The sequence below is a fragment of the Salvia splendens genome, chromosome 16 (assembly GCF_004379255.2).
Source record: "Salvia splendens isolate huo1 chromosome 16, SspV2, whole genome shotgun sequence".
Taxonomy (NCBI): Eukaryota; Viridiplantae; Streptophyta; class Magnoliopsida; order Lamiales; family Lamiaceae; genus Salvia; species Salvia splendens.
Window position 1 is genome coordinate 8,130,171 of NC_056047.1, and position 25,868 is coordinate 8,156,038.

The 25,868-nt window shown below is 40.7% G+C and overlaps 4 protein-coding genes across 9 annotated transcripts; 2 read left to right on the forward strand and 2 right to left on the reverse strand.

Annotated features, from left to right (window-relative positions):
* Positions 1–1,084: 1,084 nt before the first annotated feature.
* Positions 1,085–4,218, reverse strand: LOC121770760 (protein SIEVE ELEMENT OCCLUSION B-like). The gene is made up of 6 exons (XM_042167529.1): positions 3,703–4,218; positions 3,416–3,625; positions 2,761–3,325; positions 2,533–2,675; positions 1,968–2,444; positions 1,085–1,885 (listed from the first exon to the last, which is right to left on the reverse strand). Exons 1-6 carry the CDS (start codon positions 4,159–4,161, stop codon positions 1,259–1,261), a joined length of 2,481 nt encoding a protein of 826 aa, XP_042023463.1. The 5' UTR covers positions 4,162–4,218; the 3' UTR covers positions 1,085–1,258.
* Positions 4,219–6,357: 2,139 nt separating this feature from the next.
* On the reverse strand, positions 6,358–9,220 carry LOC121770576 (protein SIEVE ELEMENT OCCLUSION C-like). 3 transcript variants are annotated; one of them, XM_042167312.1, is made up of 7 exons: positions 8,908–9,220; positions 8,739–8,825; positions 8,231–8,670; positions 8,013–8,125; positions 7,820–7,944; positions 7,258–7,725; positions 6,358–7,186 (listed from the first exon to the last, which is right to left on the reverse strand). In XM_042167312.1, the coding sequence occupies exons 1-7, from the start codon at positions 9,052–9,054 to the stop codon at positions 6,575–6,577; spliced, it is 1,992 nt and encodes a 663-aa protein (XP_042023246.1). In that variant the 5' UTR covers positions 9,055–9,220; the 3' UTR covers positions 6,358–6,574. The 3 variants fall into 3 exon arrangements, with proteins under 3 accessions (XP_042023246.1, XP_042023245.1, XP_042023247.1); XM_042167311.1 differs by having other exon boundaries at positions 8,225–8,670; XM_042167313.1 differs by having other exon boundaries at positions 6,359–7,186; positions 8,225–8,670; positions 8,904–9,033.
* Positions 9,221–15,304: 6,084 nt separating this feature from the next.
* On the forward strand, positions 15,305–19,867 carry LOC121772212 (protein-tyrosine-phosphatase MKP1-like). Of its 3 annotated transcripts, none has more exons than XR_006044287.1 (4): positions 15,305–15,494; positions 16,374–18,610; positions 18,811–18,910; positions 19,462–19,867. XR_006044287.1 is itself a non-coding variant. In XM_042169222.1 (3 exons), the coding sequence occupies exons 2-3, from the start codon at positions 16,506–16,508 to the stop codon at positions 19,463–19,465; spliced, it is 2,109 nt and encodes a 702-aa protein (XP_042025156.1). In that variant the 5' UTR covers positions 15,305–15,494; positions 16,485–16,505; the 3' UTR covers positions 19,466–19,867. The 3 variants fall into 3 exon arrangements, 1 of the variants encoding a protein (XP_042025156.1); XR_006044286.1 differs by having other exon boundaries at positions 16,485–18,610; XM_042169222.1 differs by lacking the exon at positions 18,811–18,910 and having other exon boundaries at positions 16,485–18,610.
* Positions 19,868–21,042: 1,175 nt separating this feature from the next.
* Positions 21,043–25,298, forward strand: LOC121770060 (sufE-like protein 2, chloroplastic). Of its 2 annotated transcripts, none has more exons than XM_042166856.1 (2): positions 21,043–21,939; positions 25,087–25,298. In XM_042166856.1, the coding sequence occupies exons 1-2, from the start codon at positions 21,262–21,264 to the stop codon at positions 25,096–25,098; spliced, it is 690 nt and encodes a 229-aa protein (XP_042022790.1). In that variant the 5' UTR covers positions 21,043–21,261; the 3' UTR covers positions 25,099–25,298. The 2 variants fall into 2 exon arrangements, with proteins under 2 accessions (XP_042022790.1, XP_042022789.1); XM_042166855.1 differs by lacking the exon at positions 25,087–25,298 and adding an exon at positions 22,302–22,514.
* Positions 25,299–25,868: the final 570 nt, after the last annotated feature.

The window sequence follows — 25,868 nt, forward strand, 5'->3', positions numbered from 1 at the left end:
TTTAGTATTATATCTTTTTATATATTATTAAAAATATTTAAATTTTAAGCAATTAATAATGTTGTGTTGTAACATTCTTCACAAGTTGAGAAGTGAAATAATTTAAGTTTGCCAAAATTATCAAATATCCTAAACTATTTTTTATATAGTAAACCACATTGTCCTCCTGAATATTTCCTTAAAACTATATTAGTCCTACTACATATCGCTTATTTTGTCATTAACTCTCAAAAAATGTAATACCCAAAAATTCGAATTCAAAACAATAAAAATTTTGTCAAATTTAATTAATCTGAAGTCCAAATGAGAATAGTGACATATGACAAATTTAATTTAATAGAAGCTTAATTCGTAATTTAATTAATCTATATTAAAAGATCCGACAATGATGTTTTTACTTGAATTTGCAACTAGTTGACTTGCGTTGAGAATTGAGAAATGACATTAATATGATAACTAAAGTTGCACTAATGTGTGTATAAAAGTTGTGATGAAGAAGTCTTAAGTTTAAGTATTTTTTTAAGATCCAAGCTTAAGTTACTAATACAAATAAATTTGGAACGTAGATTAATGTAAAGGCGTAGCGTAATAAGAAAAAAAAATGAATGTGATATAATATCAAGTTAGATGGACCGAAGATAGGCCCAAATTGGGATGAAGAAATATTTTGTGGTAATTTGAATGAATTAGTTGAAAGAATAGGAATTTGGAATCAAATTTGAAAGAAAAATATACTCCATTAAGAATAAAGTATAATTAAAAGAAATGTGGAAAAATTCTTTAATGTAGTTAATAATTAATTAATTACATAGCCTATTAAATTCAGAAATTTTAAATTAGAATGTTAAATCAATTTTAATCCTAATACTATATATACTATCTTGGAACCTAACTCTTGAATTAAGATTACATAATCGTATTTAATTTCTAAATGTAATAAATTTAATATTTGTCACTTACCGAAGTATTTGATATGCCGAAAATAAATTAAATACTAATTTTGATACTCTTAGTATTTGCTAAAAGTGATTCCTGTAATCGAGTTTGATATATGTGGAACAGATGCAAAAATGTAAACAAAAAATAAACAATGCAGATCTTATTGATGAACAAATAGTAGTAGTTGTATATGGCATCGATACAAATATCACTCAGCAGCCAGCAACACCAACACTGCAGACTACCTTCAACAAAACAGAACTATTAAAAAAAACATACAAACATCTTATTTCATGCCAAGCAATGCATGCCAACCACATCAGTCGGTGCAGCAGCGGTACATCACAAACTTGTCCATCATCTTCCCACACTCGGTGCACACGACCGTCTCGGGTATGTAGCCGGCCTGCCCGGGTAGTATGAGGCGGTGGCAGTGGTGGTCGGGGTGGAAGCCGGACATGTGCTTGTCCAGCACCGGCACGAACTTGTCCGGGTGGTCCACCTCGTAGGACCACTCGGCGTACCTCTCGACCACGGGCAGCACCTTCTCCCCGATCCCCATGGTGATCTCGTAGTTCCCCCTGCTGAAGACGGCCCACCCCTTCTCGCTGCTGTCGAAGGTCAAAAGGTCCAGAATGCCCTTCATGATGCGGTCGTCCTCCACCGTCCGCCCGATCTGCTTCTTCGAGTTCCACATGCTCGCCAGGCGCTCCCAGAAGTACCACACGTAGTCGTAGTACTCCGGGGCGAATATGTGGCTCAGATTCTCCCGCGTTATGGCTTCGTGGCACTGCCGCACCTTCTCCCGAGGATTGCGCTTCCCCACGTACAGCATCTCGAGTGTCACCCCCATCGACCGCGCTGCAGCACGCGCCGCCGCGGTGAAGTTCCGGATCCAGACGATGTCGTCCCCACCGTAGAGGCAGATCACCTTGTTCGCGTTAATCTATCACGAGTGAAATCGTAAAAATGATTATTATTTTTTTGTATCTTTAATAATATGCGCGAGACACGGAGCCAGGAATTACCCATTCTTGGATGCGGGGGTCAATGTGATCTGCGAGGAGTTCGATGTTCCAGTCGGACTCCTCCCAGAGCTTCCTCTCCCAATCCTTGGTGAAGGGGAAGGCCTTGGCGCCCCAGATCCACATCATTGGGATGGCGTTGTGGTTGGAGAGCTTCCCGTGCGGGTCGAGGACCACTAGCAATGGCCTATGAGTGAAGTGGAGCTCCTCACGGGCGTACCTGATGGCCACCGGGTTGACCAGGTTCGGGTGGTCAGCAGAGTACCATGGCATGCTATTGCGGAGGTCGTAGAATTTCTTCTCATCAAACTCTGTCATGGTACTCCCGTGGGCCATAATCGGGAGCCAGAGCACCTCGTAGTCGTGCCTCACCGACCGCTCGTTGTGGATGATGTGGAGCACGTGGAGCTCCTCCGGTGGCAGCTCGAGGTCCGAGATCAGGAGCAGGACGTATTTCATCTTCAGCACTGTCAGTTGCTCCTGTTATGAAATCAATAGCCGGTTTCAAGTTATTCATTGCAGTTATTATAAAACAATCGAGGTGAATATAAAGTTATAGAAATCCGACATTAGTCCTCCTTGAGCCGTCGTAGAGCGGCCTTTGGTCTTCTCTGAACCGGAAGAGCTCGGTCAGGACTCGCATGTTGTCGATGTGAGACGTTTCTAGAAGCCTCTTGAACTTGATGTAGGCATCTTCAAACTTCTTCCTCTCTGCAAACCAACATAGTTATTACTGTAATTAAGATTTAAGAATCATATATAGCAATCAATTTTGCTTAATGGTTGAGATTCTGACCAATGATTTCTTTGCAAATCTTCATTTGATTCTGCAAGTGATCAAGGATGACTTTGAGCTTGTGGGCCAGGTTGAGTATCTCCCACGAAGCAGAGGTGGAAATCATGAACTCATGGCCGCCGCCGATGAGGTTGAGGAGCGTGGATGCGCAGACGAGGAGGCCTCGGATGCTCCAGTAGACGGCAGAGGGGATGTGGGCCGTGGCAGCAGTGATCTCAGGCGACTGAGTGTTGATGTAGAGAGGCGGCAGCTCTTTGAACTGGATGATGCAGTGGGTGACCTTGAGTATCTCGGTCAGCAAGTCGATGACAGCGTCGAACTGCTTCCTAAGCTCGCCTCCCCCGGCCACAGCCATCGTGTCCGGGAGGTCCTTCAGAGTGGCAATGTTCTTCGCCAGAGGGTTCTTGGTGTGGAGGTGCTCCACTAGCCAGAACTCACCGTAGTTGATGGCGAAGGCCGCGAAGGCGATCACGATCTTGGCATCCCAGGTGTAGCTGGCTAGGGATTTCAGGAGGTCCATTGTCACTTGGTGTGAGTCTCCCCCACCCGCAGATTTGCAGACGATCTGTTTTCGGATCGGGGGAGGGGAAAAAAATCAGGTGTGACAGACTCAGACCTATAAAAGTCGAAAAACGAGTTGTTTTGGGGTGCGTACCTCGCATGAGACCTTGTTGATGGGGAAGGCTAGTATTTTGACAATCTCCGTCTCGAGATAAGAGCTGTTGTGGTAGGCCTTCTCGTCGCGATAAGAAGGTTGGTAGGCCTTCTCGTCGCGATAGCCAGTCTGATAAGGCTTCTCGTCGTGGTATGCACCACGGGAGACCTTATCTGCCGACATGTCCAAGTGGGGATGAGCCTGAGCTCCCTGAAAAAAAACAGAGACATATTAATTAAAATAATTGATTAATAGTAAGGCAATGTAATTCGTAGCAGCAGTCTTACATGAGTAGTAGCGAGAGCAGTAGTGGGGATATGTTCCTCGGCCGAAGGTCGGGCAAGGCGCAGGATGTCCTCGATGATGGTGAGGACCGGCCTCACGTTGATGTCCTCCATGTCGGGTGCGTGAGTGGCCTGGATCTGCTTGTTGAGGGCGCTCTCGTCGGACGAGAAGAAGCCGCGCTCCCCGGACATCTGGTGGCCGCGACCGGTCAAACCCGGTCTCAGGGAGAGGGGCTTAGTGGAGACGTGATCAAGTTCTTGGCTAGGCCTCAAACTGTGATCGGCCATGGGAGTGTGGGCCCTGTGGTCAGTCACAGGATTATGCATCCTGTGATCGACCGGAGGGGTGAGAGTGGATGCTCCTCCACTCAGAGACGGGGTGGTTTTGGTGCCCTGAGGGAGTTTCTCACCGGCCAACGGGGGGTTCTTGGTGGTTGCCGGCACAAGATCGCGGCCCGCCATTGCAAAATGAGGGGAAGGGAAAGGATGTGTGAGTGTGTGTTGTAGTGAGAAGAGAGTTGGTTGTGTTTCATTTGGTTAGTTTTCTAGGCTTTATATAGTGTTGGAATTATGGCTTTTTTTCTTCATGCGCAAGAGATATCAGAGAGAGAATTTGATGATTAGAATAAAGTGGTGATGCATCTTGTTCTTTGCTTCCGTTGTGAACTTATGTTTTGAATTTCAGTAACTATAATTTTCAATTCAATGAGATAGACAAATCCTCTTTGGTTACAAAGTAAAAGGCCATTGTCCTATGTTTTCTAACAATTACTATTATTGATTTATTTCTAATTTTTTTCTGTTTCAAGAGGAATCAATCCCATAACGTGAGTCATGTTTGAACCTTCCTTGCTTGCTGTCGACACTATCCTCAAACAAAAATCTTGTATTTGGATGATTGGATCAAGTTTGTTGTTTAATTTCTTGATTTATTAGGACGCACAATCAATAAACAAAAACACTTTCACAAATTATTATTTTTGTCGATTTAATTTCTATAACTAAATAGTCTTACACATGTGCAACTGCAAGTGAAATATCTGGAGACCCTTTTTGTACAATTCTTTGTTTGCTATTTAGATTTTGCTGTCTGTAATAAGTAACATTGCCAATCTTGAATTAGACAAAGAGGTTGATTTTGATTGGAATAATCTTTATGTTTGTCTATATCTCAATCTGTGCTACTTTGCTTGATATTTTAGGTCATTTTAATGGTCCCCCTCCCCTATATTATATAAGATTCTTACTATTTAAAGTGCAGTTCAAGCTGTTGAACTATTTCCTGTTTAAGCCACTCCTGCTCTTAGTCTATTGTTGTAAAGGCAACATGCTTTGTCTAGTAACAATAAATATCAATTAAAATATTGGATTTGGAAGAATTTGAAGAAATTTCTAATTTAATTCTAAATCTTATGTTTGGTACTATAGTTTAATAATTGATCATGAGTGTGATTAGCCTAGCGGCGCCAAAGATTTTAGGTTCGAGTCCACTTTGACGCAATCTTTAGATTTATTCATTTGCACATAAAAATATAAAAGAATTGATATGGAATTATATATAATTCCAAATTTTTTTGTTGAGTAATTCTTTCAAATTCAAGAATTTAGGAACCGAACAATATTTTTAATCTTTATTATTCAAGTTTATGCTTTGTATATAATAATGTTCTTATTTTTTGTCTTACAAATCCAAAATTGTGCTACGGTAAATACCAAAAGCCAAATGTCGAATCTAAACTATAATCTTATCAACATACTAAGCTACTCTCAGACACAAGTTCCTTGATAGTGCTCAGAATATGTTACTCACACAATAGGTTTCTTAGAGCATGAGAGGGGGTAAATCGAGAGGTAAAGAGAAATAACTACCATATTTACCTTTTCTTCATAAAATTTCATGTTCCAGTGGAAAGGATATTTGAGGAGGTATTATACCTTCTTTCATTTTGAGAATATATCTTTACCTCTTCTTAATAGAAAAGATAAAAAGTTAGTTATTTTGGTTGTTTTTTTAATTTACCTTCTTTCCTTGGAGTCCATTACTTTTTAAGAAGGTATAATAACCTTTTTGAGAAGGTAAATGAGAAATACACCTTCTCAATATACATTTCCCCCTTAGAGATGTTCTTACTAATTCTTACTACTAAAATGCGTAGCATTAGCATAATTTCTTACTTTATTTTGTTGTTAATTTAAAATCTGCTAAATAGAAAACCTAGTATGATGATGATCGACTGAAAAGTTGATAAATAAATAATTAAGAAATTATAAGCATATGGATTTTAAGCTTTAACTCCCGGGTTTCTTAGGTTCTTAAAGCTCAAGCTATTGATTTCCAAAGTGTGAGTCGCGACCATCTTCGAAAATAATGACTTGATTTTGATTTCAATGTATTTTATAAATATTGGTACTCTCAGTATATACCACATCTTGTAATCTTGATCATTTTGTAGCAAAATAAACACAGTATACATGTCATATTCTATGTCAATGTCAAAACAATTATGCCCACATTATTTTCTTGGTATTGTGAAGGTTTGAATGTTTATTTTAATGAATTGAAAAGTCATTAAATTGTTATTGCATTAATTTATAAAATTCTTCTAAGTTTAACATCGGAGCAAAAATTATGATTTCCTAGCAAATGTATGTAAAGTCGGGTTGGATCCAAGCCCATCTGATCGGCCCAAAGGATGATAATGGGTGATTATTTATAGCCCACTAAAAGCAAGATTGCACCAAGATTAGATGATCTCACACAACTCTATGAAAAGGGTAAAAAAATAAAACACTAACAACAACAACAAATTAAATCTATCTTACTTTAGTGTTATTTGCCGTAAAACAAACAGTCATAGACATAAATAAGCACTCTCTATGCCTCACATTTGTAGACAACAAACTTCTCCATAGGAACTCTGCATTGCCCACAAATCTTTGTTTTCTCAGCCAATCCCTCTTCATATTCTACCACCTCATCATGCCTGCACCCCCTACCATCACCCGGGCCCTCGAGGGCGGCCCTGAGGGCGCCCGCCAAGCCCGTCACCGTCTCATTTCCACGCCACATTTGCAAGGCCTCGAGGCCTTGCTCAAGCACTCCTTGCTCGAGCATCACCACGTCTTTCGACCACCCCTTCCCGATCACCCCCCATCCATCTTTGCTCCCTGAATCCAGCAGCTCCCCCACCCGGGCTTCGATCTCATCACATCTGCCAGCCTGGCCCTGCTGCCCTATTGATATTTTTAAGGTCTCGAGCCTAAACCAGAAGAAATCTACACTGCTGAAAGTGATGGAACTGCTCAAGTCTTCTTGATCAATGGTGTGCATAATGTTCCTCACATTTTCACCAGGATTCTTGCACCCGACATATACTGCTTCAAGATCGAACCCTAAAGCTCGTATTTTCTTGATCTTTTTGCTGAAGTTTCTGATCCAATCAATGTTGTCACTCCCATATATGCAGAGGTTTCTACCTTGCTCAATCTGACATTTCACAAAATGAAGTGTTAAAAGGCTTTAAAGTGAGAAATTCACTAATTCAGACAGAGTCTTACCCATTGAGACAACAAGGGGCTGATCCCACCAACCAAGAGGCCTACTGTCCAATTTGCTTGCTCCCACAGCTCTTTTTCCCTCTCACTTGTGAAGGGAAAAGCTCTAGCCCCCCATATCCACACCACATCCATCGCGTTTGTGTTGGAAACGAGACCATCTTCGTTCAACACCACCAAAACCGGATCATCTCCAAATCCCCACTCCTGCCTGAAGAAGCTCACAACAGCTGGATGCAGCGACCATGGCCTTCGGACAGAGAGCCATGGCACACGACTTGAGAAGAACTCGAAGCTCGTCTTAGCAGCTGAGCTCCACCCATTTGTAGACGAAACTGGGATCCACAGCACCACACAATCCTCTGCACCAGTTGTTTGCTGTACTAGAAAATATGCTTTGTCTAAAGGGAGCAGATCAGGCTTTGTGATCAAGAGCAGAACTATCTTACTCTTCAATTCAAGAATGCCAATCTGTTTTAATTCAAATAATAGTAATTACTAATTTATCCGAATTCTCATAACATGATCTCAAGATTTGGAAGAAAAAAAGAAAAAAAAAACTCACCTTTTTTGAAGAAGAATCCTTGAAAGGAAACTCATCCTGCCAAGAGAAGAAGGCGCGCAGCGCCTTCTGATTGTCGTCTCCCTTCTCCTTAAACACACAAAGCAGCTTCTCATACAGCCTTCTTTCTGTGAAGAAAACAGCCTTAGATTTCCCAAACTAATCAAATAACATATTCTGAACACAAAATAGCAACCTATCTGCTGCTGGCATCTATGAATGCATTCTCCAAGATCAATGCAAAAACAGCTCAACTTGTTGCCTAAACTGTAAAGCCCCCATGCTGCCACAACAGCTCTGTCTGAAGACCTGCAGAGAGAGAGAGAGAGGGAGAGAGTTTACGCGTCTCATAAACTGAAACTACATGGAAAACAGCGAAAACAGAAATGTGGAATGGAAAGAACATGCACTTGCTCAAGGCTAAAGTTTCTCAAATCCGCAATCTGTGAAAAGCAAACCAGTAAGCTTCTACAGATCCAGTAGCATGCCAAGCAGATCCTCGACCTCGTGATCTCCCTATCTTGATTATCCACCATCTCGTGCATGGTGGACCAGGACTCGTAGCTGATCAGCAACCTAGTAAGCCTCAAAATGGTCCCAACCAGCAGATTCAAGGCCTTAAACCTCGGCCTCATGAATGTGACCGTGCTAGGGATTCGCCTCACCACTGCAAGCAAAAGGGACAATGCATTCTCCGACTGCAGCTGCAAAACGAGCCAGAACACACCATAGCTGCGCACAAAGGAAGCTAGAGCCACCACCATTTTAGCATCCCATCTAAAAGGGCCAAGCATTTCGAGTATTTGTAACGTGCTTCTGTGCAGATCTTCACCCCCAACGCAACATGCAAGCATCTGGGATTCCAAGATTACGCGTTAGGACATCAAATCAGGAAAAGGGTGTCTAGATTTTAGATTTTTACCTCGTTCGAGACCTTGTATATGGTGCGACAAACCGGCTCCTTTGATGCAGATAGATCATAGTCGAATAATGTGTCTTGATCAAAATCCTACAACAAACAAGAAAACGTGTAATGCAGCAGGTGAAGTTGGGACAAAATCAAGAAAACTACAATGCAGAAGGCAACCTACGATTGGATTCTCTGTCATGCGGCTGAAAATGGCCTCTACAAGATTCAGCAGCAGGTCGGGATCGAGCTGCTGCTGATCACCAGGGTCGTGCGTGAGCACGATCTCCCTTATTAGAAAATCATCAACATTTCTTGTAGGTGAAGACATGATGCATGAATGTATCAATCAATCAATCAATCAAAAATGATGCTTGCTGTGGTGGAGAGAAGCAAAGATCCACATTTGAAGAGCACAAGCAGCAGCACTTTATGCAAGATTCCATCTTGTGTAATCTTGAAGAAACAACATATTATTTTGTACTGCCATTTTTACATTATGATCTATGGCTTAAGACACTATACTTAGTTGAGGTTTCACTTTGGTAAGATTTGTTTTTATTTGGCCTTTTTCTTTTGCTGTTAAGTTGGTAACTTTAGCTTTGGAATCTGTTGATTAAAGCTGGTGCTGCAATGGTAAATTTGGGTGAGGAAACTCATTTTATTTATGGGTGAAACAAGTGGAATCTAAGTGGGGCAAAGGCAAAATTTGGTATTGACTACAACAAGAAAAGCATATAATTAGCAAAAGTGACTGCTGTTAATTGTGTGTATTGACTGATATTAATATTGTTAATATAACAAAAAAGTTGAACTATTTTAGTAGTATTAAATATTAATTTTTCGACAAATCGAATGAAGCAAGTGAGAAAACTCCACTTTTGATGATTCCGCGAATTTCTGATGGTAGTGAATGCAGGAAAATACAGATCACGACACAGAGAATTTACGTGGTTCGATTTACTGAGGTAAATCTACGTCCACGGGAAGAAAAAGAGGGCAGAGTTGTATTGCTTGATCTGTTTTTCTACAGCTTACAAATACAAACTTGCTATTTGATATTTTATCTCTAGAGAGCGAGAGAGAGAGTCCCTATCTATCTGATCTAGGTTCTATTTATACATTGAACCAAGATCGTGGCTTGCATCATCACTAATGATGGTTGTGGATGTCGTGGAGGTCATGCGATCCTGCACGGGCCCACTATCCTGCATGAGTTAATGACTGCTTGACACCACTAAATAGATCGTGGGTGTAGTGGAGATCGTGGAGGTTCTGACATGAGTTGACTATCTCCCAGTTCGGTCAAATACTGAGACCGAACTGCTGAACTATTGCCGAGCAGCTTTTGCCGGTCTGAGAGTAGAGCTTGATTGGTCGGCTTTTACCGAGCTGTAGGCTGGGGCCGAACTCTTTGGTAATGCCGAACTGATTGGTTGGCTTTTACCGAGCTGTAGGCTGGGGCCGAACTCTTTGGTAATGCCGATCTGATACCCTTCCTTGGGCTTTGGGCTGATGGGCCGTCACTGCTGTTGGGCTTGTTTAGTCCGTACTCCATCACTACCCCCCCCGAAAAGCGAAGTGAATTACTTCGGCGAAGCGAGTCACTTCGGCATTCTGGATAAAGGTACGGGGTAAGTTGATGTTTGTCTTTGGTCTGATGAAATAAACATCTTTGACCGGACTCGTCTTTGGTCTGATGAAATAAACATCTTTGACCGGACTTGTCTTTGGTCGGATGAAATAAACATCTTTGACCGGACTCGTCTTTGGTCTGATGAAATAAACATCTTTGACCGGACTTGTCTTTGGTCGGATGAAATAAATATCTTTGACCGGACTCGTCTTTGGTCTGATGAAATAAACATCTTTGACCGGACTCGTCTTTGGTCTGATGAAATAAACATCTTTGACCGGACTCGTCTTTGGTCTGATGAAATAAACATCTTTGACCGGACTCGTCTTTGGTCTGATGAAATAAACATCTTTGACCGGACTCGTCTTTGGTCGGATGAAATAAACATCTTTGACCGGACTCGTCTTTGGCCTGATGAAATAAACATCTTTGACCGGACTCGTCTTTGGTCTGATGAAATAAACATCTTTGACCGGACTCGTCTTTGGTCGGATGAAATAAACATCTTTGACCGGACTCGTCTTTGGTCTGATGAAATAAACATCTTTGACCGGACTCGTCTTTGGTCTGATGAAATAAACATCTTTGACCGGACTCGTCTTTGGTCTGATGAAATAAACATCTTTGACCGGACTTGGTTTGTGTTCTAATTTGGCGATTTTTGTCGCCGGGATCGAACTTTCCCTTGTCCTAATTCGGCGAGTTTTATCGCGTGGATCGGACTTTCCCAGTTAACCGAAGTGGTCTTATGCAGTAAACCTCTTTGACTAGACATGGTCGTCCTCCTCTTATGAGGTAAACTTCTTTGACCGAACTTGGTCGTCCTAATTCGGCGCGGTTTATCGCGTGGATCGGACTTTCCCTTATTGCAGTTCGTTTCAGACGAAGTGCTTATTTCTTAAGCCGAATTGTGGTCTTGTATCTTCCTGAGAAGCTTGGACTCACAATCGTTGGCTTATTGCAGTTCGTTTCAGACGAAGTGCTTGTTAAGCTGAATTGTGGTCTTGTATCCTCCTTGGAAGCTTGGACTCACAGTCGTTGGCTTGTTGCAGTTCGTTTCAGACGGACTGCTTGTTAAGCTGAATTGTGGTCTTGTATCCTCTTTAGAAGCTTTGACTCACAATCGTTGGCTTATTGCAGTTCGTTTCAGACGAACTGCTTGTTTAAGCTGAATTGTGGTCTTGTATCCTCTTTAGAAGCTTTGACTCACAATCGTTGGCTCGTATATGTTCTAAGAAGGGGATCAGCCTTCGAAGAACAAGATACCTCAGTAACATTTGTAAGAGACGACACGCACATAGACAGACAAAACGCACAGATAAAACACACAGAGACAAACAAAGACCAAGCAAACCAAAGAAAACACATTGACCGAACAGGACTCAAGACCGACTGACCGGACTGTCTCTTACAAATGGAACTTTTTGAGGTTGGAAACGTACCATGTTCGGGGTACTTGTGCTCCTGACACGTGAGTCAATTTGTAAGACCCTTTGCCGAGGACTTCTGACACCCGATATGGACCTTCCCATGTGGGTTCGAGTTCGCCCAGCTTTTCTGCTCGGCTTACTTCGTTGTTTCTCAAGACGAGATCTCCCACTTGAAATTGCAGCTTCTTCACCCTTTGGTTGTAATACCGGGCTACTTGCTCCTTGTACTTGGCTGCTTTTATGCAGGCCAATTCTCTTCTTTCTTCGGCAAGATCTAGTTCGGCTCTCAGTCTGTCACCATTCATTTCTGAGGAGAAATTGAGTTCGGGGACTGGGTATGCCGATCTCAACCGGAATCACTGCTTCAGTGCCGTACACCATCGAGTTCGGCTCCGGTGTGACTTCGGTCATTTCGCCTGCCTCTGACTCCGGCTGCTGTGATTGCTATGCTTGATGGTGCCGAACTGATTGCTCGGCACTTTTAAGCGCAATCTGCGAACACACTTGCTCTTTTTCGATCACCTCGGATGACCGCTATCCCTCCTTTGGTGGGGAAGGTGTTCGGCGAGGAAGCCTCTGATCGCTATGATCGGGCTTCTTTTTGTCTTCTCTAGATGAGCTGTCTAAAGACCGTTTTCGACGGTCTGCCTCATCGGCACGAGAAAACTTGTCCGCAATGTCCCACATCTCTTGAGCTGTTTGCGGACTGCATTCCACGAGCTTTCTGTAGAGAGCTCCGGGCAGGATTCCATTTTGGAATGCCGAAATGACAAGTAGATCGTTGAGATCATCTACTTGTAGGCATTCCTTGTGGAATCTCGTCATGAAGTCGCTGATCTTTTCGTCGCGACCTTGACGTATAGAAAGCAGCTGAGCCGAAGTAATCCGGGCTTCTGCTTTCTGAAAGAACCTCCTGTGGAAAGCATCCATTAGATCTCGGTAGGATCTAATGCTGCCCTGAGGAAGGCTGTCGAACCACCTTCTGGCGTTCCCGATGAGCAGCTCGGGGAACAGCTTGCACATATGGACCTCATTGAGACCCTGGTTCGCCATATTATACTGATAGCGTCCCAGGAAGTCATGAGGATCCACCAACCCGTCATAAGTCATCGACGGAGTTCGGTAGTTCTGTGGAAGGGGAGTTCGGGTAATATCGTCCGAGAACGGAGTCCTCAATGCTCCGTACATGGCGAACCCGACATTTCTTCGGTATGGAGGAGATGGAGTTCTCCTGTGATTCCGGTACCGAGGATTCTTTCTCCTGGAAGACATGACACTACTGCGGTAGTGACTGTCTCGTATGGAGGGAGAGGGAGAATCCGCCGTTTTCGTCTCCGGCTGCTTTTGGCTTTTTTGCAGGAAGGTTAAGAATTCCTCCTGCTTTTCAGCCAAAAACAGCTTGACAGCCTCGTTCAAATCGGGCTGCTGGGAAGACTCGGTGTGACGGCTTTTGGAGCGGCTAGTTCCTTCACCGTGAGAACAGGAGGTAGTCTCCCGAGGCTGTTTCCCAGAGCTGCGGGCTGGACTAGCTTCCTCCTGGTTATCGCGAACGGTGTTACGGGCGTTACGTGATCTGGTACGCATTTTTGGGGTGGAAAAGGGGTCAAAAATTCGCTTTATCACAAATTTTGTTCTCTGTTTCCCACAGACGGCGCCAGTGATGATTCCGCGAATTTCTGATGGTAGTGAATGCAGGAAAATACAGATCACGACACAGAGAATTTACGTGGTTCGATTTACTGAGGTAAATCTACGTCCACGGGAAGAAAAAGAGGGCAGAGTTGTATTGCTTGATCTGTTTTTCTACAGCTTACAAATACAAACTTGCTATTTGATATTTTATCTCTAGAGAGCGAGAGAGAGAGTCCCTATCTATCTGATCTAGGTTCTATTTATACATTGAACCAAGATCGTGGCTTGCATCATCACTAATGATGGTTGTGGATGTCGTGGAGGTCATGCGATCCTGCACGGGCCCACTATCCTGCATGAGTTAATGACTGCTTGACACCACTAAATAGATCGTGGGTGTAGTGGAGATCGTGGAGGTTCTGACATGAGTTGACTATCTCCCAGTTCGGTCAAATACTGAGACCGAACTGCTGAACTATTGCCGAGCAGCTTTTGCCGGTCTGAGAGTAGAGCTTGATTGGTCGGCTTTTACCGAGCTGTAGGCTGGGGCCGAACTCTTTGGTAATGCCGAACTGATTGGTTGGCTTTTACCGAGCTGTAGGCTGGGGCCGAACTCTTTGGTAATGCCGATCTGATACCCTTCCTTGGGCTTTGGGCTGATGGGCCGTCACTGCTGTTGGGCTTGTTTAGTCCGTACTCCATCAACTTTCATGTGCCACCACAGACAAATCAAGAAAAGCTTAATCTATTTTAACTAGTAGTATTGATTTAGAAATTTCTTTTCTTTTTCTCTAAACTGGCAAACTTCATGAAATCTTCTCAACAACTAGCAGCCAAATTAGATTTCTTTTTTACAGTCATGGGCTTGATTTTTGAGGTACAGTATATTTCTATTACTACTTTTTACCTTTAATGTTAATTATTTCTTTGTAAGGTTCAGAATTTACTGGGAATATGTACGTGTTTTGTATAATTCGAACAATTCATAGATTTGTTTGAAAAAAAAAGTTGTGTTTGCCGCCGAATGATTTGTTAAAAAAAACAGTTGATAGTTGATATTTGCAATGGAGTAAAATTAAATGATTTTGTTGATCACTTTTAATTTTACTCCATTACAAAATGATAATAATATCTCATCCATATTTTATCAGCTCGTCGGAATTTTTTAATTAGATTCGACTAACATTATTTGGTGTATCAAACTTATGTAAAGGGCAGAGAAGGATAAGAAAAACAGCCACTGAAGGCCCAATACATTTTGATATTTGTATAATTTGGGCTTCTTGTCTGGGCTTGTATAAGCCCACGAATGGTTTAAATGAAATGAACAGCTTTCATCTTTGAAATGTATGTGTGTGTGTCTATAGGGGGAAATTGAAATGATTTTATATTTAATTTTATGTTTCCTTGTAGTGTTATTAGCAAGCACTAATGTGATGAAATGTTGCAAATATCAATCAAGTGCGAAATAGCAATTTTAAAGAGTAAATAACGACTACTTTATAGGATGATTAATTGAGTATATCCAAATAGGTGAAAGTTGAAACACACAAAACAACCTTCTATTCTATCTGATTTGATATATAGCATATGTGAGCACGATTTTACGGTATTTAATTAATTGAATATATATTCTGTGTATTTTTGTTTTTTTAAACTAACATTTTGTGTGTATTTTTCCATCCTGTATTTATAATAAATAACCGGCTATATCAATTTTAATCAGTTATTTCAATATTATTTATTATTTATTTTTTATATAATTAAAATATTTTGTAATTATATTATGTGAAAATAGTGTATTCATGCAATTAATTTAATTTTAATAATAATAATAAAACAATAAAACTGTAGTAATTTGCCAACCTGTAATCTTTGGCTTACTCACTCTTTCTGTTCTTCCCCATCGCTCTCTCTCTATTGAAAAACAGCAACCTTTGTTGAACGGATCTTCTATAATTTTGTATCCTCTCTTTAATTAATAATAACAATAGGAAAAAAGAATCTCCTTTCCTCACTTCGCAGTAATCAAATCTATGCTGTTCATGCCCAACGACCAATTCACTAGTTCATGTAAGTTTTCTTTTTAAATCGTTATTGATGCGATTTTTAGCTATTCTATAGTATTTTAGCTTGATTGGTCTTTGTCCAATCCAATTTTCTCCTTTGATTTTCGGCAGTTTTTTTATGTCTCCTGAAAGCTATGTAGTGGGTTTCTTTTTAGTGAGGGGTTTGGGTTAGAAAAATTGGATGAATTATTTGAGATTGGAGTAGTAATTATTGACTTTGGGATGTTTTTTTTCTGTGAAAATTGTTGTTGTGAATTGGGGAATTTGTGAAAAGCTTCGTCTTTGCCCTAATTTGATGTGTACTTGTGGGAATTGGGAAGTTCAGTTTAGGGTTTTTTTTGTGGAAATGTGACTGAGATGTGTTGGGCTCTTGTTTATATGTAGTACTAATTTTTTAGGCTTGATTTTGGTTCAATGCCCTAATTTGATGTTTACTTGTGGGAATTGGGAAGTTCAGTTTAGTTTTTTTTTGGTGGAAATGTGACTGAGATAGGTTGGGCTCTTTGTTTTTATGTAGTACTTTTACTAATTTTCTAGGCTTGATCAATGTTATCTAATAGCGGATATGGCGGCGCCATGGCGCTATGGCATGGCGTTCTGTGGTGGAAATGCCATAGCAACATGGCGCTGCCATAGCACCGCCATATCCGCCACTTGACAACATTGTGTGTACTGCATTTAGGAATGAGGCATTATGCAAGAAACATGGATGTTAGAGCTATATTTTATGCTTTATTAATTGTTTTAAGAGTTTTAGATGTTATATTTTTGTTATTTTCCAATTTTTGAATTATGTATAAATAATAAGTATTATTTTATTTATTTAATTATTGACCGCCATATCCGCTATACTAATATGCCATATCCCTGTGGCGGTTTTTAGGTGAACCGCCATAAGCTGCCATACGAGATTGATAACACTGGGCTTGATTATGGTGTGGTTAATGATAGGGTTATCGAAAGAAAGTCTCAATAGGTTTTCTTGGTTTTACAGATTGGCAGTTTAGGTTTTGCAATGTTAAGGGAAGAAGAGAAAGATCAGGGATCCAGTGTTGGTTGGAAGACGTTCTCGAGGTCAGTCTCATGGACTGAGCGTCCACCAAGGAAATCTAATTCTAATTCGCAATGGAATAGCAAGGCGAGGGCGTGTTTGTCGCCTCTTCAGCCTCTTTCTATTGCACGACCAAGTATTGAAGAATGGCCAAGAGCTGGGTCAGATGATTTAGGTGTATGGCCTGATCCTCCGACTCCCGGTGCAAGGCCTGGATCAAAAACACCGCGTGGAACCTCGAGTTCTGATCTACCTCCAAGAGAGTTTAAGTGCAGGAAGGACAAGCTTGCGTTTTTTGACAAGGAGTGCTCAAGGATTTTGGATCATATATATTTGGGAAGTGACGTGATTGCCAAGAACCGTGAGATCCTCCGCCAGAGAGGAATTACCCATGTGCTGAACTGTGTGGGGTTTGTTTGCCCGGAATATTTCAGGAATGAGCTCGTTTATAAGACACTTTGGCTACAGGACAGTCCGTCTGAGGATATCACTAGTATTCTCTATGATGTGTTTGATTACTTTGAAGATATTCGTGAACAAGGTGGGCGTGTCCTTGTCCACTGTTGTCATGGGGTATCTCGATCAACCTCATTGGTCATTGCATATCTTATGTGGAAAGAAGGGCAGAGTTTTGATGATGCTTTCCAACATGTCAAAACAGCTAGAGGAGTGACTAATCCGAACGTGGGATTCGCTTGCCAACTTTTACAGTGCCAGAAGCGTGTGCATGCTTTGCCTGCCAGCCCAACTTCTGTTCGTAGAATGTATCGTATGGCACCTCACTCACCTTATGACCCCCTTCATCTTGTACCGAAAATGTTATGTGAAGCAGAAACCGACAGGCTTGATTCCCGTGGAGCGTTCATAATTCACATTCCTTCTGCTTTATATATCTGGATAGGGAAGCACTGCTCCTCAGTGATGTCTGACAATGCAAGGGCAGCTGCTTCCCAAATTATTTGTTACGAGAGGGTTAAGGGTCCAGTTATATTCATCAAAGAAGGTGAAGAGAGGTTTGAATTTTGGGATGCTTTTAGCCATAGGAAAGGTCTGGCTGAAGGCTGTCATGTGGAACCTGTGGAGATAAAGGGCCTCTCTGCAGGGGTTGACATGGCTACTGCTGTTCCATGTCTGAATCAAAGGAAACTTGATGAGTATGATTTTGATTTTGGTATCTTCCACATGGCACTTTCTGGTGGGGTCATACCGCCTTGTCCATCATCTGAAACAGGATCTGAGACATGTATTCCTTCCCGAGAGAATGGTTGGAACAGATTAAGAAGTAAGTTTACAGATGGCATTATGAAGGAATTTGCAACAGATTCTGGTGTCTCGCAGGAATGTGATAAAGTTGAACAAGTAGATATGTGTTCGGTGAAAGACACTGTCTCGTCTGCTGATATATCGGGCTCTTCGATTATGAAGAATGATTCCCAGGATCCATTCGCTTCTTGTGTATCCAGCAGCCTAGGTTCTGATACTTCTCTAGTGGAATCTCCGCCGTTCAATCTGGTGGATTCTTTTTCTTCATTCTTTGTTAGTAAACCTAAATCGAATTCAACGTCGCCGTCAATCTCACCTTCAACATCTGATTATTCAAGTTCATTTAGCTTCTCACCATCGTCCTCTAATTTGTCTGACTCATTATTTGTATCTGCTCAACCATCGCCTCACTCACTTGAATCAAGTGATAATGATCATAGTAAAAGAGGTCCTACAGAGGAAAGTCTTTGTTGTGTAGCTGAAAGTACATGTTTACGTGACATCGCAACTTCTCCTCTATCAGGAGAAGCAACCTCCCCTTGTCATGTTTCAAGAGCGGCTGGTTTATGTTCATCCCCTGGACAGAGTTTGCCCTCCCTTGCAGAGCGTAGAGGTAGCAGTCTTCCTTCTCGGATGATCTTGGCCTCCATCGATGAGGAGTCTCATATTTCAGAAAATTTGCCAAGATTCTTGGATGATGCCATCAAGGATGTTGACTGCGAAAACTCCCATCCTGGCCCTATTCGAGATGCAAACGGACATGTTGCTGATGTTGACTGTCCAACCACATCTCCAGTTGAAAAGAAGTATGACATTTCATGTTACAGCAGATGATTTGACGGATGAAAAAACATTAACTACTAATCTAGGAGTATCATTTAAGTCATCTTCTATGCATAAATTGGACATGCTTTAGGCATCTTTAGTTCTAGATCAGTTTGTAGTATACTTTTTCTCATACAAAGCTTTCTACTCAAATTTCCATATTCCTTTTATGTGTGGATAGGGTGTAATGGGACATAAAGGAAAGTCATAGTTAGATGATTCAGTACAAAAGTCATAATCTTCTCCTTGAGGAGGCTTTCGGCATAGGTGCTCTATTTAAGGTAACGTAATCCTCATCTAAACTTATTATACATACATTGACCTTGTCAGGCTGAAAAACTTATATGTACACGTTGGGTGGGGAATGTATTGTGAGCAATCTAAGTCGCAGATCGTACCTATGTGTTTTGTATCATATATTTTAACCTAGGAAACCATTGCTCTACTAATCACAATTATCAGTATATGCAAACCAAATCTAGAATTTTCTATATGGGTAAACTACTACTCAAAGCTTCCTGAGTGCTTAATATTGAGGATGCCAATATGTCGAAATTTGTAGACGTGTGTATATGTGTGAGAGATGTATGTGTAGTGAATGTTAAATGTGAAATATTTGTATTGTCTAAGTAAGAGAGTTTGTTTAAATGCATGTATAGTGTTAAGATTTAACCATACATATGCATTATATGAATCTCTAACATATAGAATCTACAATAAATGTCCAGCAATTCAAGTCGGATGGACACATAGATGTTAGATTAGTAATATTGATGACAATCTATTATGCAGTGGCTAAGTTCTTGAATTTTCGTTTTTCATGTCTTCCCAGATAGTCAAGGAAGGTGAAGAACCATTGTAGCTCCTCAAGCATCTGGCGTGCTTCTTGTTAGACAAGTATCTAGATAGTGGGATCGAGCAACGATGAGAACCACCATACAGGTAGGCAGCATCTTTATTTTTTTCTCTTTCGAACCTTTGATCACAGCTCTAATGAGTTGCAGTGGCATCCCAAAGCAGGAGATGTAATGGCAGAATTCATTTTTAATTCTAAAAACAGGGAATAATTGTGTATGTTTATAGGAAGGATTTTATACCTACAAGTCTTCATGTAATAAGTGCTATACCACCCTTTCTATAATCATCTTCGTCTAATTATGTCGCCATCTCTCTCACCATACAAGGACCTTGAGCTATGATTTTACTATATTATCCAAGTATTTGATTTATTCCTCGAATGGTTCTGGATTTCAAGGTCTGCAAATCCTTGCTTCTGATGTTCTTGAAATATGGTGCTCTTGAAATGCTTCTGCAAATCCATGATTTAGAGTTCCCTTGCTGCAAATATTATCTAGATTTTTATTACCCTATTTGGATAAGAAATCATGCAAGTGAAATTTGCACAAATTCACATTGTTCCATGTCCAATTCTTGAAATTTGTAATGGTGTGTTAAATGAACTACGTCGTGACAATCGTGGACTATGTTCCTCCTGATTAGAAGAGAGTAAAATTAAATGATTTTGTTGATCACTTTTAATATGGAGTATGTAGTATGCAGTGACGCAATTGTTACAATTATTTCATTTTTATGGAAGTTGATGCACTTGCCCCAGTTGGGGGAATATTCAAAAGGCATAGAGGAATCTTTTTAGCTATATAAAAATATTAAAGGAAATAAAGTGCATGATCACGATTAAAAAAAAGTAATTAAGATTCAAATTGTGATCTTTTTATTACGAGATCACCCTTCTAGCCAAATCTTTCACTTCCCATTATTATCTTATTACGTCACAAGTCAAGGAAATTATCCATTTTCATGATAGTTTATGCATTTTTTTTCTTGCACGCCTTTTCTTATGATTTTTTTGTAGGAAGCTTTCATGCAGCTATCTTAGTCAAGCTTATTAAAAGTTCAAAATCAATTTGGCTACACATTTTCATTACTTATGAATATAAGATGTCGATGATTATGTATTAGAATCCTTTTGTCGATTGTTGTCATGTGATTCACACTTGTATAAATAAATATTTTCATCACATGATATCATTAAATGCCTAGATATACGTTATACTTAAATATGCTTATATAGAAACATTTTTTGAACAAAATATGAAATTGATTTGACCTAACAATAAATATACAGATTAATATAATCACATAAATTCCACCCTTCCATTTCATTTCCTCCATCTTTTTTTTCTATATCTATCTCAATCCTTGAACATATATTTCGCCTAATAGAAATAGACTAACAGACCATGTGTTCACATAATTTGACTTTATTTATCTGTTCAATATTTTTGTTTTTTATACTGAAAAAATCTCACAAATAAAAAGAATTTAAATACTACTAGTATATCACCAAACTCATGGTACCAAATTAAATATTCACCAAAACCAAAGCATATCACAAAAAAATCGTCCATCATATACTGACGAATGGTATGGTGCTTCCATATAAGGTCTTTTTCAAGATCATTAGGTAACTAATGTAACCAAATTCAAATATTCAATATAATCACCATATTTTACAAAACTGAGAATATCTCATATTTGTTCATATTTTGCCGCCTTCTTTGGTCTTCCGCTGTTCAAGGACCTCTCTCCTTTTCAACTCCCACAAAGAAAAATGGGATCTTTCACAGCAAGAACACACCTTTCTACATCTCCTCCATTCTTCTTCACAAACCCACCAAAAACAAATTTCATGGACGCAGGCACCTCACACAATCCCCCAATTTCAAGATTTCCCTTAAATCCCACGTCGAAAAATCCAACCTTTCCGCTCTCCTGCGCCGCAATCGATCATTACACCAAGGTACAACCCTCCTCAAGCGTGTCGGAGAAGTTGCAGAGATTAGGCCTCGAGTTCCGATCTCTACCGGTGCCGATCGACAGAGTAAGAAGACTGCTGCAATACGCCGAGATTCTGCCCCCATTCGATGAAGCTTGGAGGGTTGAAGAGAATCGGGTGAAGGGGTGCGCGACCCAGGTTTGGCTGGAGGCGGCCATGGATGGGAACGGGGCGATGAGGTTTCGAATCGACAGTGATTCAGAGATTACGAAAGGGTTCTGCTCTTGCCTGATTTGGGTGCTGGACGGCGCTGCGGCGGAGGAGGTGTTGAGCGTGAGGGCGGATGATTTGGTGGCGATGAACGTGGGGCTGCCTAGTAAGGGGAATTCGAGGGTGAATGCGTGGAATAATGTGTTGATGAGTATGCAGAGGAGGACTGAGGTTTTGGTTGAGGAGAGGGGGACAGAATGTGTTCCTTCTTTTATTTCTTGTAATCAAATTCAAACTCATCAGGTATGAAAGTTTTGTTTCAGTTTTGATGGGGTTTTGTTTCTTGCTTTTGGTGGGTGGAATTGCATGTGCAAGTCTAATTGGTTTGTCTTGATTGTGTTGAGAGAGAGAGAGAGAGAGACTTGTGAAAAGAACCTTTTTTTTTCTTTCTCGGAGGCTTAGCTCATTAGGGACTTGTGTGATCCAACAGATGATGATTCAAAGAGAGAGATAGAGAGATGGGAATTTGAATATGTTCCTTCATTGTAATCATAATCATATGAAAGTTTTCTCCGTTGCAAGAAGTTGCAATTTTTCTGATCAGTTATGACTTATGAGTGTGTTTGAATTCTTAGCTCATTAGGGATCATTGCATATTTCCATAGGTGATGATTCATGAGAGGGAGAGAGATATGCTTGTGAAGATCTTTTTGACTGAGGCCGAACTCATTAGAGAGAGAGAGATTAGAAGATCCCATTACTAAAATATCTTTTGTTTAAGATCCATAGTGATATCTGATGCAATAATCTTGGAAGACCAAAAAGTGGAGTGCGATGTTGTATCCATTTCAATACTAGTAATAGCATGAGGTCCCATATCTAACTTTCTTGATGTTTATGGCTCCAAACCAAGAACAAGAATATTCTTTTCAACTAGTTTAGTATGGTTGGAGGCAGGGAAGGTGAAGGGCTTGAATCATGACAGATGGTGTTTTCAAAGATGAAATGAATGCAATATAAGAGAAGCATTTTTGATAGGTGACATAAGGGAATTTTGCTATACATTGGTGATATATAGCTATACATTTAGATCATACTTATCTTGATCAAGTGTAATTTGAGTATCCCATATGCTAATCTACCTAATTTACAAGTTGGAATATAGAAAACAAGTGGTTAAACTCAAGATTTAAAAGGTTAACTAGTTTGCTTGTCATTAGATAGCTGTAGACATCCTAGCAATTTTTCATTAAAAGTAAAGGCACCGATGACATCCACAAATTATGTTTAGGTAAGAAAGTGACACTTCATATGTTTAGCCTTGAAATAGTGCAACACCTCCATTTTCTAATCCATATCTACATTTATACGTTTGAATTATTACAATGTTTGAAAAGCAACACTTTCGTAGAGATGTGTATTTATAATTTTACTATTTAAACGTGTATCAATTTCCACTTTTGATTGTTTGAACAGTTATATTTTTGTAGAGGTTTGAATATATAACTTTTAATAAGTACTATTTAAACGTGTATTTAATTGCCACCATATAATTAGCTCTATTGCGAAGTCTAGCTCATAGAGGGAATGTTTTTATATTTTAGAATTTCTAAATCGTGATGACATAAGTGACAAAAATAATTAGTTTAGATCCACCATCACAATATATTTTTGGTTTAGAGCATCCGCAATTGGGCGGACGATAGGCCGCCCGATGCCTCGGGCGTGCCATCGTCCGCCCACTGTGGGTGCGCGGACGATGCTCGATGCATCGTCCACGCCCTATAGATCGTCCGCGGACGATACGCGGACGATAGGGCATCGTCCGCCCATTGTGGGAGACGTGAACGATGCAACGCGTTTTCATTTTTTTTTCCAAATTTTTGTCTATTTAAACCTCGTTTGTCATTCTATTTTTCATACGAACATTTCTCTCATCTCTCACATTCCATAGGAATATTTCGATAATCTCTCACAAACAAAAATGAACCACGACGACGATTGGAGGACCTCAGAGGGCGTTAGTCGGACCTTGACGCGAGCCTTATTCGATGCCGTCAATGACGCAATGGCGGATTGCTTAGCCGAAATGCAGCGCGAGGAGGAGGCGGCGACGGAGCAGATCCCCAGGCCTATTCGACATCGGACATTTGTCCGCCGCGAACACGCCGTAGCTCACGAACGTCTAGTTGCAGACTATTTTGCCGAGCAACCACGGTGGGACCCGACTATTTTCACCGCCGGTTTAGAATGCATCGTTATATTTTTCTCAGCATTGTCCAGACGTTGCAGTCACGTGATGAATACTTCCAGTATCGGGAAGATGGCCTCGGTAGACCCGGACTTACGCCGTTGCAGAAGTGCACGGTTATACTCCGGCAGTTGGCCTACGGCACCACGACGGACATGTTCGACGAGTACCTTCACTTTGGGGAGACAACTGGCCGCGAGTGCCTGAAGAGATTTTGTAAGGGAGTTGTGGAGGCTTACAACGACACATATTTGCGAAAGCCGACTGCTGTGGATTGTCATGGCCCGATGAAGATGCACGAGACGACGCACGGCTTTCCTGGGATGCTAGGGAGCATCGACTGTGTGCACTAGGAGTGGAAGAATTGTCTGAGGGCGTGGAGAGGCCAATTTACTAGTGGATACAATGGCAGCCACCTGACGATGATCCTCGAAGCCGTCGCTGACTATCGGCTCTGGATCTAGCATGCTTACTTCGGTGTAGCGGGGTCGAACAACGACATCAACGTCCTCAACTCATCTACCCTCTTCACCGAGCAATGCAATGGCAACGGCCCGACCATCGAGTTCACTGCCAACAGGGGCCAATATCACATGGGGTACTACTTGGCCGATGGCATATACCCAAGGTGACTTGTTTTTCTGAAGACGATCAGCTGTCCAATTGGTGAGAAGAGAGTTTTATTTGCTCAAAAGCAGGAGGCGGCGCGGAAGGATGTGGAGCGGGCATTTGGTGTGCTCCAATCACAGTGGGCAATAGTGAAAGGGCAAGCACGTCTCTGGTTCAAGGAAATCATCGCCGATGTCATGTATGTGTGCATAATCTTGCACAAGATGATAGTCGAACACGAAGATGGAAACGTCACCGATTGGGCCGATGATGAAGGTGATCTAGCTCCAGCACGATGACCGCGCCCCACGCTCGAGGATTACCGACGGGCTTTAATGAGGTTCTGTCTAGACATGCCTCAATGCGCAACCAACAAGACCATGCTCAGCTCATGAATGACATGGTTGAAGAAGTTTGGACCCGTAACTGCCGTCGTTGAGAATGCGTATTTTTTTTAATTCGTATTGTAATGTATTAATTTTAAATGAAATGAAGGTTTTTTTTTCTAATTTTTGTAGTTATTTAAATATTCAAATAAAGAAAATGCTTATGACGACCTTTAGGGTGGCTTATATGGTGCCCCACTACAGGTGAAAAGGTAAGAGGATAAAATGCTGACGTGGCGGTGCATAGGGCGGGCTTTAGGGCGCTCCATTGCTAATGCTCTTATATAGTGTTGAAGGTTCTAGTCTTAGTCAAGAATTTGACTAGTCCAAAAAAAATGTAAATGTTTATGTGTATTTTAGAAAATCACTAATTGTAATCGACCTTACAACCACATGCTATACTAATTTTTGAAATATGTTTAAATTATAGGTACGTAGGAGCATCTATTTTCATGTTAGGGGTGTGATCAATTGCTAACTTTCTTAAGTTGATAACTAATCAAATTAGTGTATTAAAAATGTCATTACGATTATATCAATCAAATTATGTGTTGATATTTTTAATATACTGCGTTAATGGGTTAGCAGAATTATCAACTTAAAAAGTTAGCAATATAACGTACCATTTCGTGCTAAAAGTTATTTTATCCAATTTTTAAAACATCAATCCATTTTTTCGTCAAAACGAATATAATCCGACAAACTGATAGTATTGGGGAAAAGTTTATCTTAATTCTTAAACACAAAACTATTTTTGCAAAAGGATATAAATTAATAATTTAAATCAGTAATCATGTATTAGTCCTAATTGTTTTATTTAAATTATATATCAACAATTTTAAATTTAAAATTATAACATAATATTGAAAAAAATGTATTCTAAAAAAGGGTTTAGGTGAGCAATCATAATGACTGTGTTCACTCTATCTTAAAACACATTTAATCCATTTTGCCGGAAATTGTTGATTAAACAACTAGATAATTGC

Excerpts from the sequence above, each read along its gene's own strand:
- LOC121772212 (XM_042169222.1), top strand. The coding sequence starts at position 16,506 with ATGTTAAGGGAAGAAGAGAAAGATCAGGGATCCAGTGTTGGTTGGAAG.
- LOC121770760 (XM_042167529.1), bottom strand. The coding sequence starts at position 4,161 with ATGGCGGGCCGCGATCTTGTGCCGGCAACCACCAAGAACCCCCCGTTG. Across the intron at positions 3,326-3,415 it reads TCAACAAGGTCTCATGCGAG|ATCGTCTGCAAATCTGCGGG; the intron begins GTACGCACCCCA and ends ATCCGAAAACAG. Across the intron at positions 1,886-1,967 it reads ACCCCCGCATCCAAGAATGG|ATTAACGCGAACAAGGTGAT; the intron begins GTAATTCCTGGC and ends CACTCGTGATAG.
- LOC121770576 (XM_042167311.1), bottom strand. The coding sequence starts at position 9,054 with ATGTCTTCACCTACAAGAAATGTTGATGATTTTCTAATAAGGGAGATC. Across the intron at positions 7,945-8,012 it reads TAGATGCCAGCAGCAGATAG|AAAGAAGGCTGTATGAGAAG; the intron begins GTTGCTATTTTG and ends TTTTCTTCACAG. Across the intron at positions 7,187-7,257 it reads GCCCCTTGTTGTCTCAATGG|ATTGAGCAAGGTAGAAACCT; the intron begins GTAAGACTCTGT and ends GTGAAATGTCAG.
- LOC121770060 (XM_042166855.1), top strand. The coding sequence starts at position 21,262 with ATGGGATCTTTCACAGCAAGAACACACCTTTCTACATCTCCTCCATTC. Across the intron at positions 21,940-22,301 it reads ATCAAATTCAAACTCATCAG|GTGATGATTCATGAGAGGGA; the intron begins GTATGAAAGTTT and ends ATATTTCCATAG.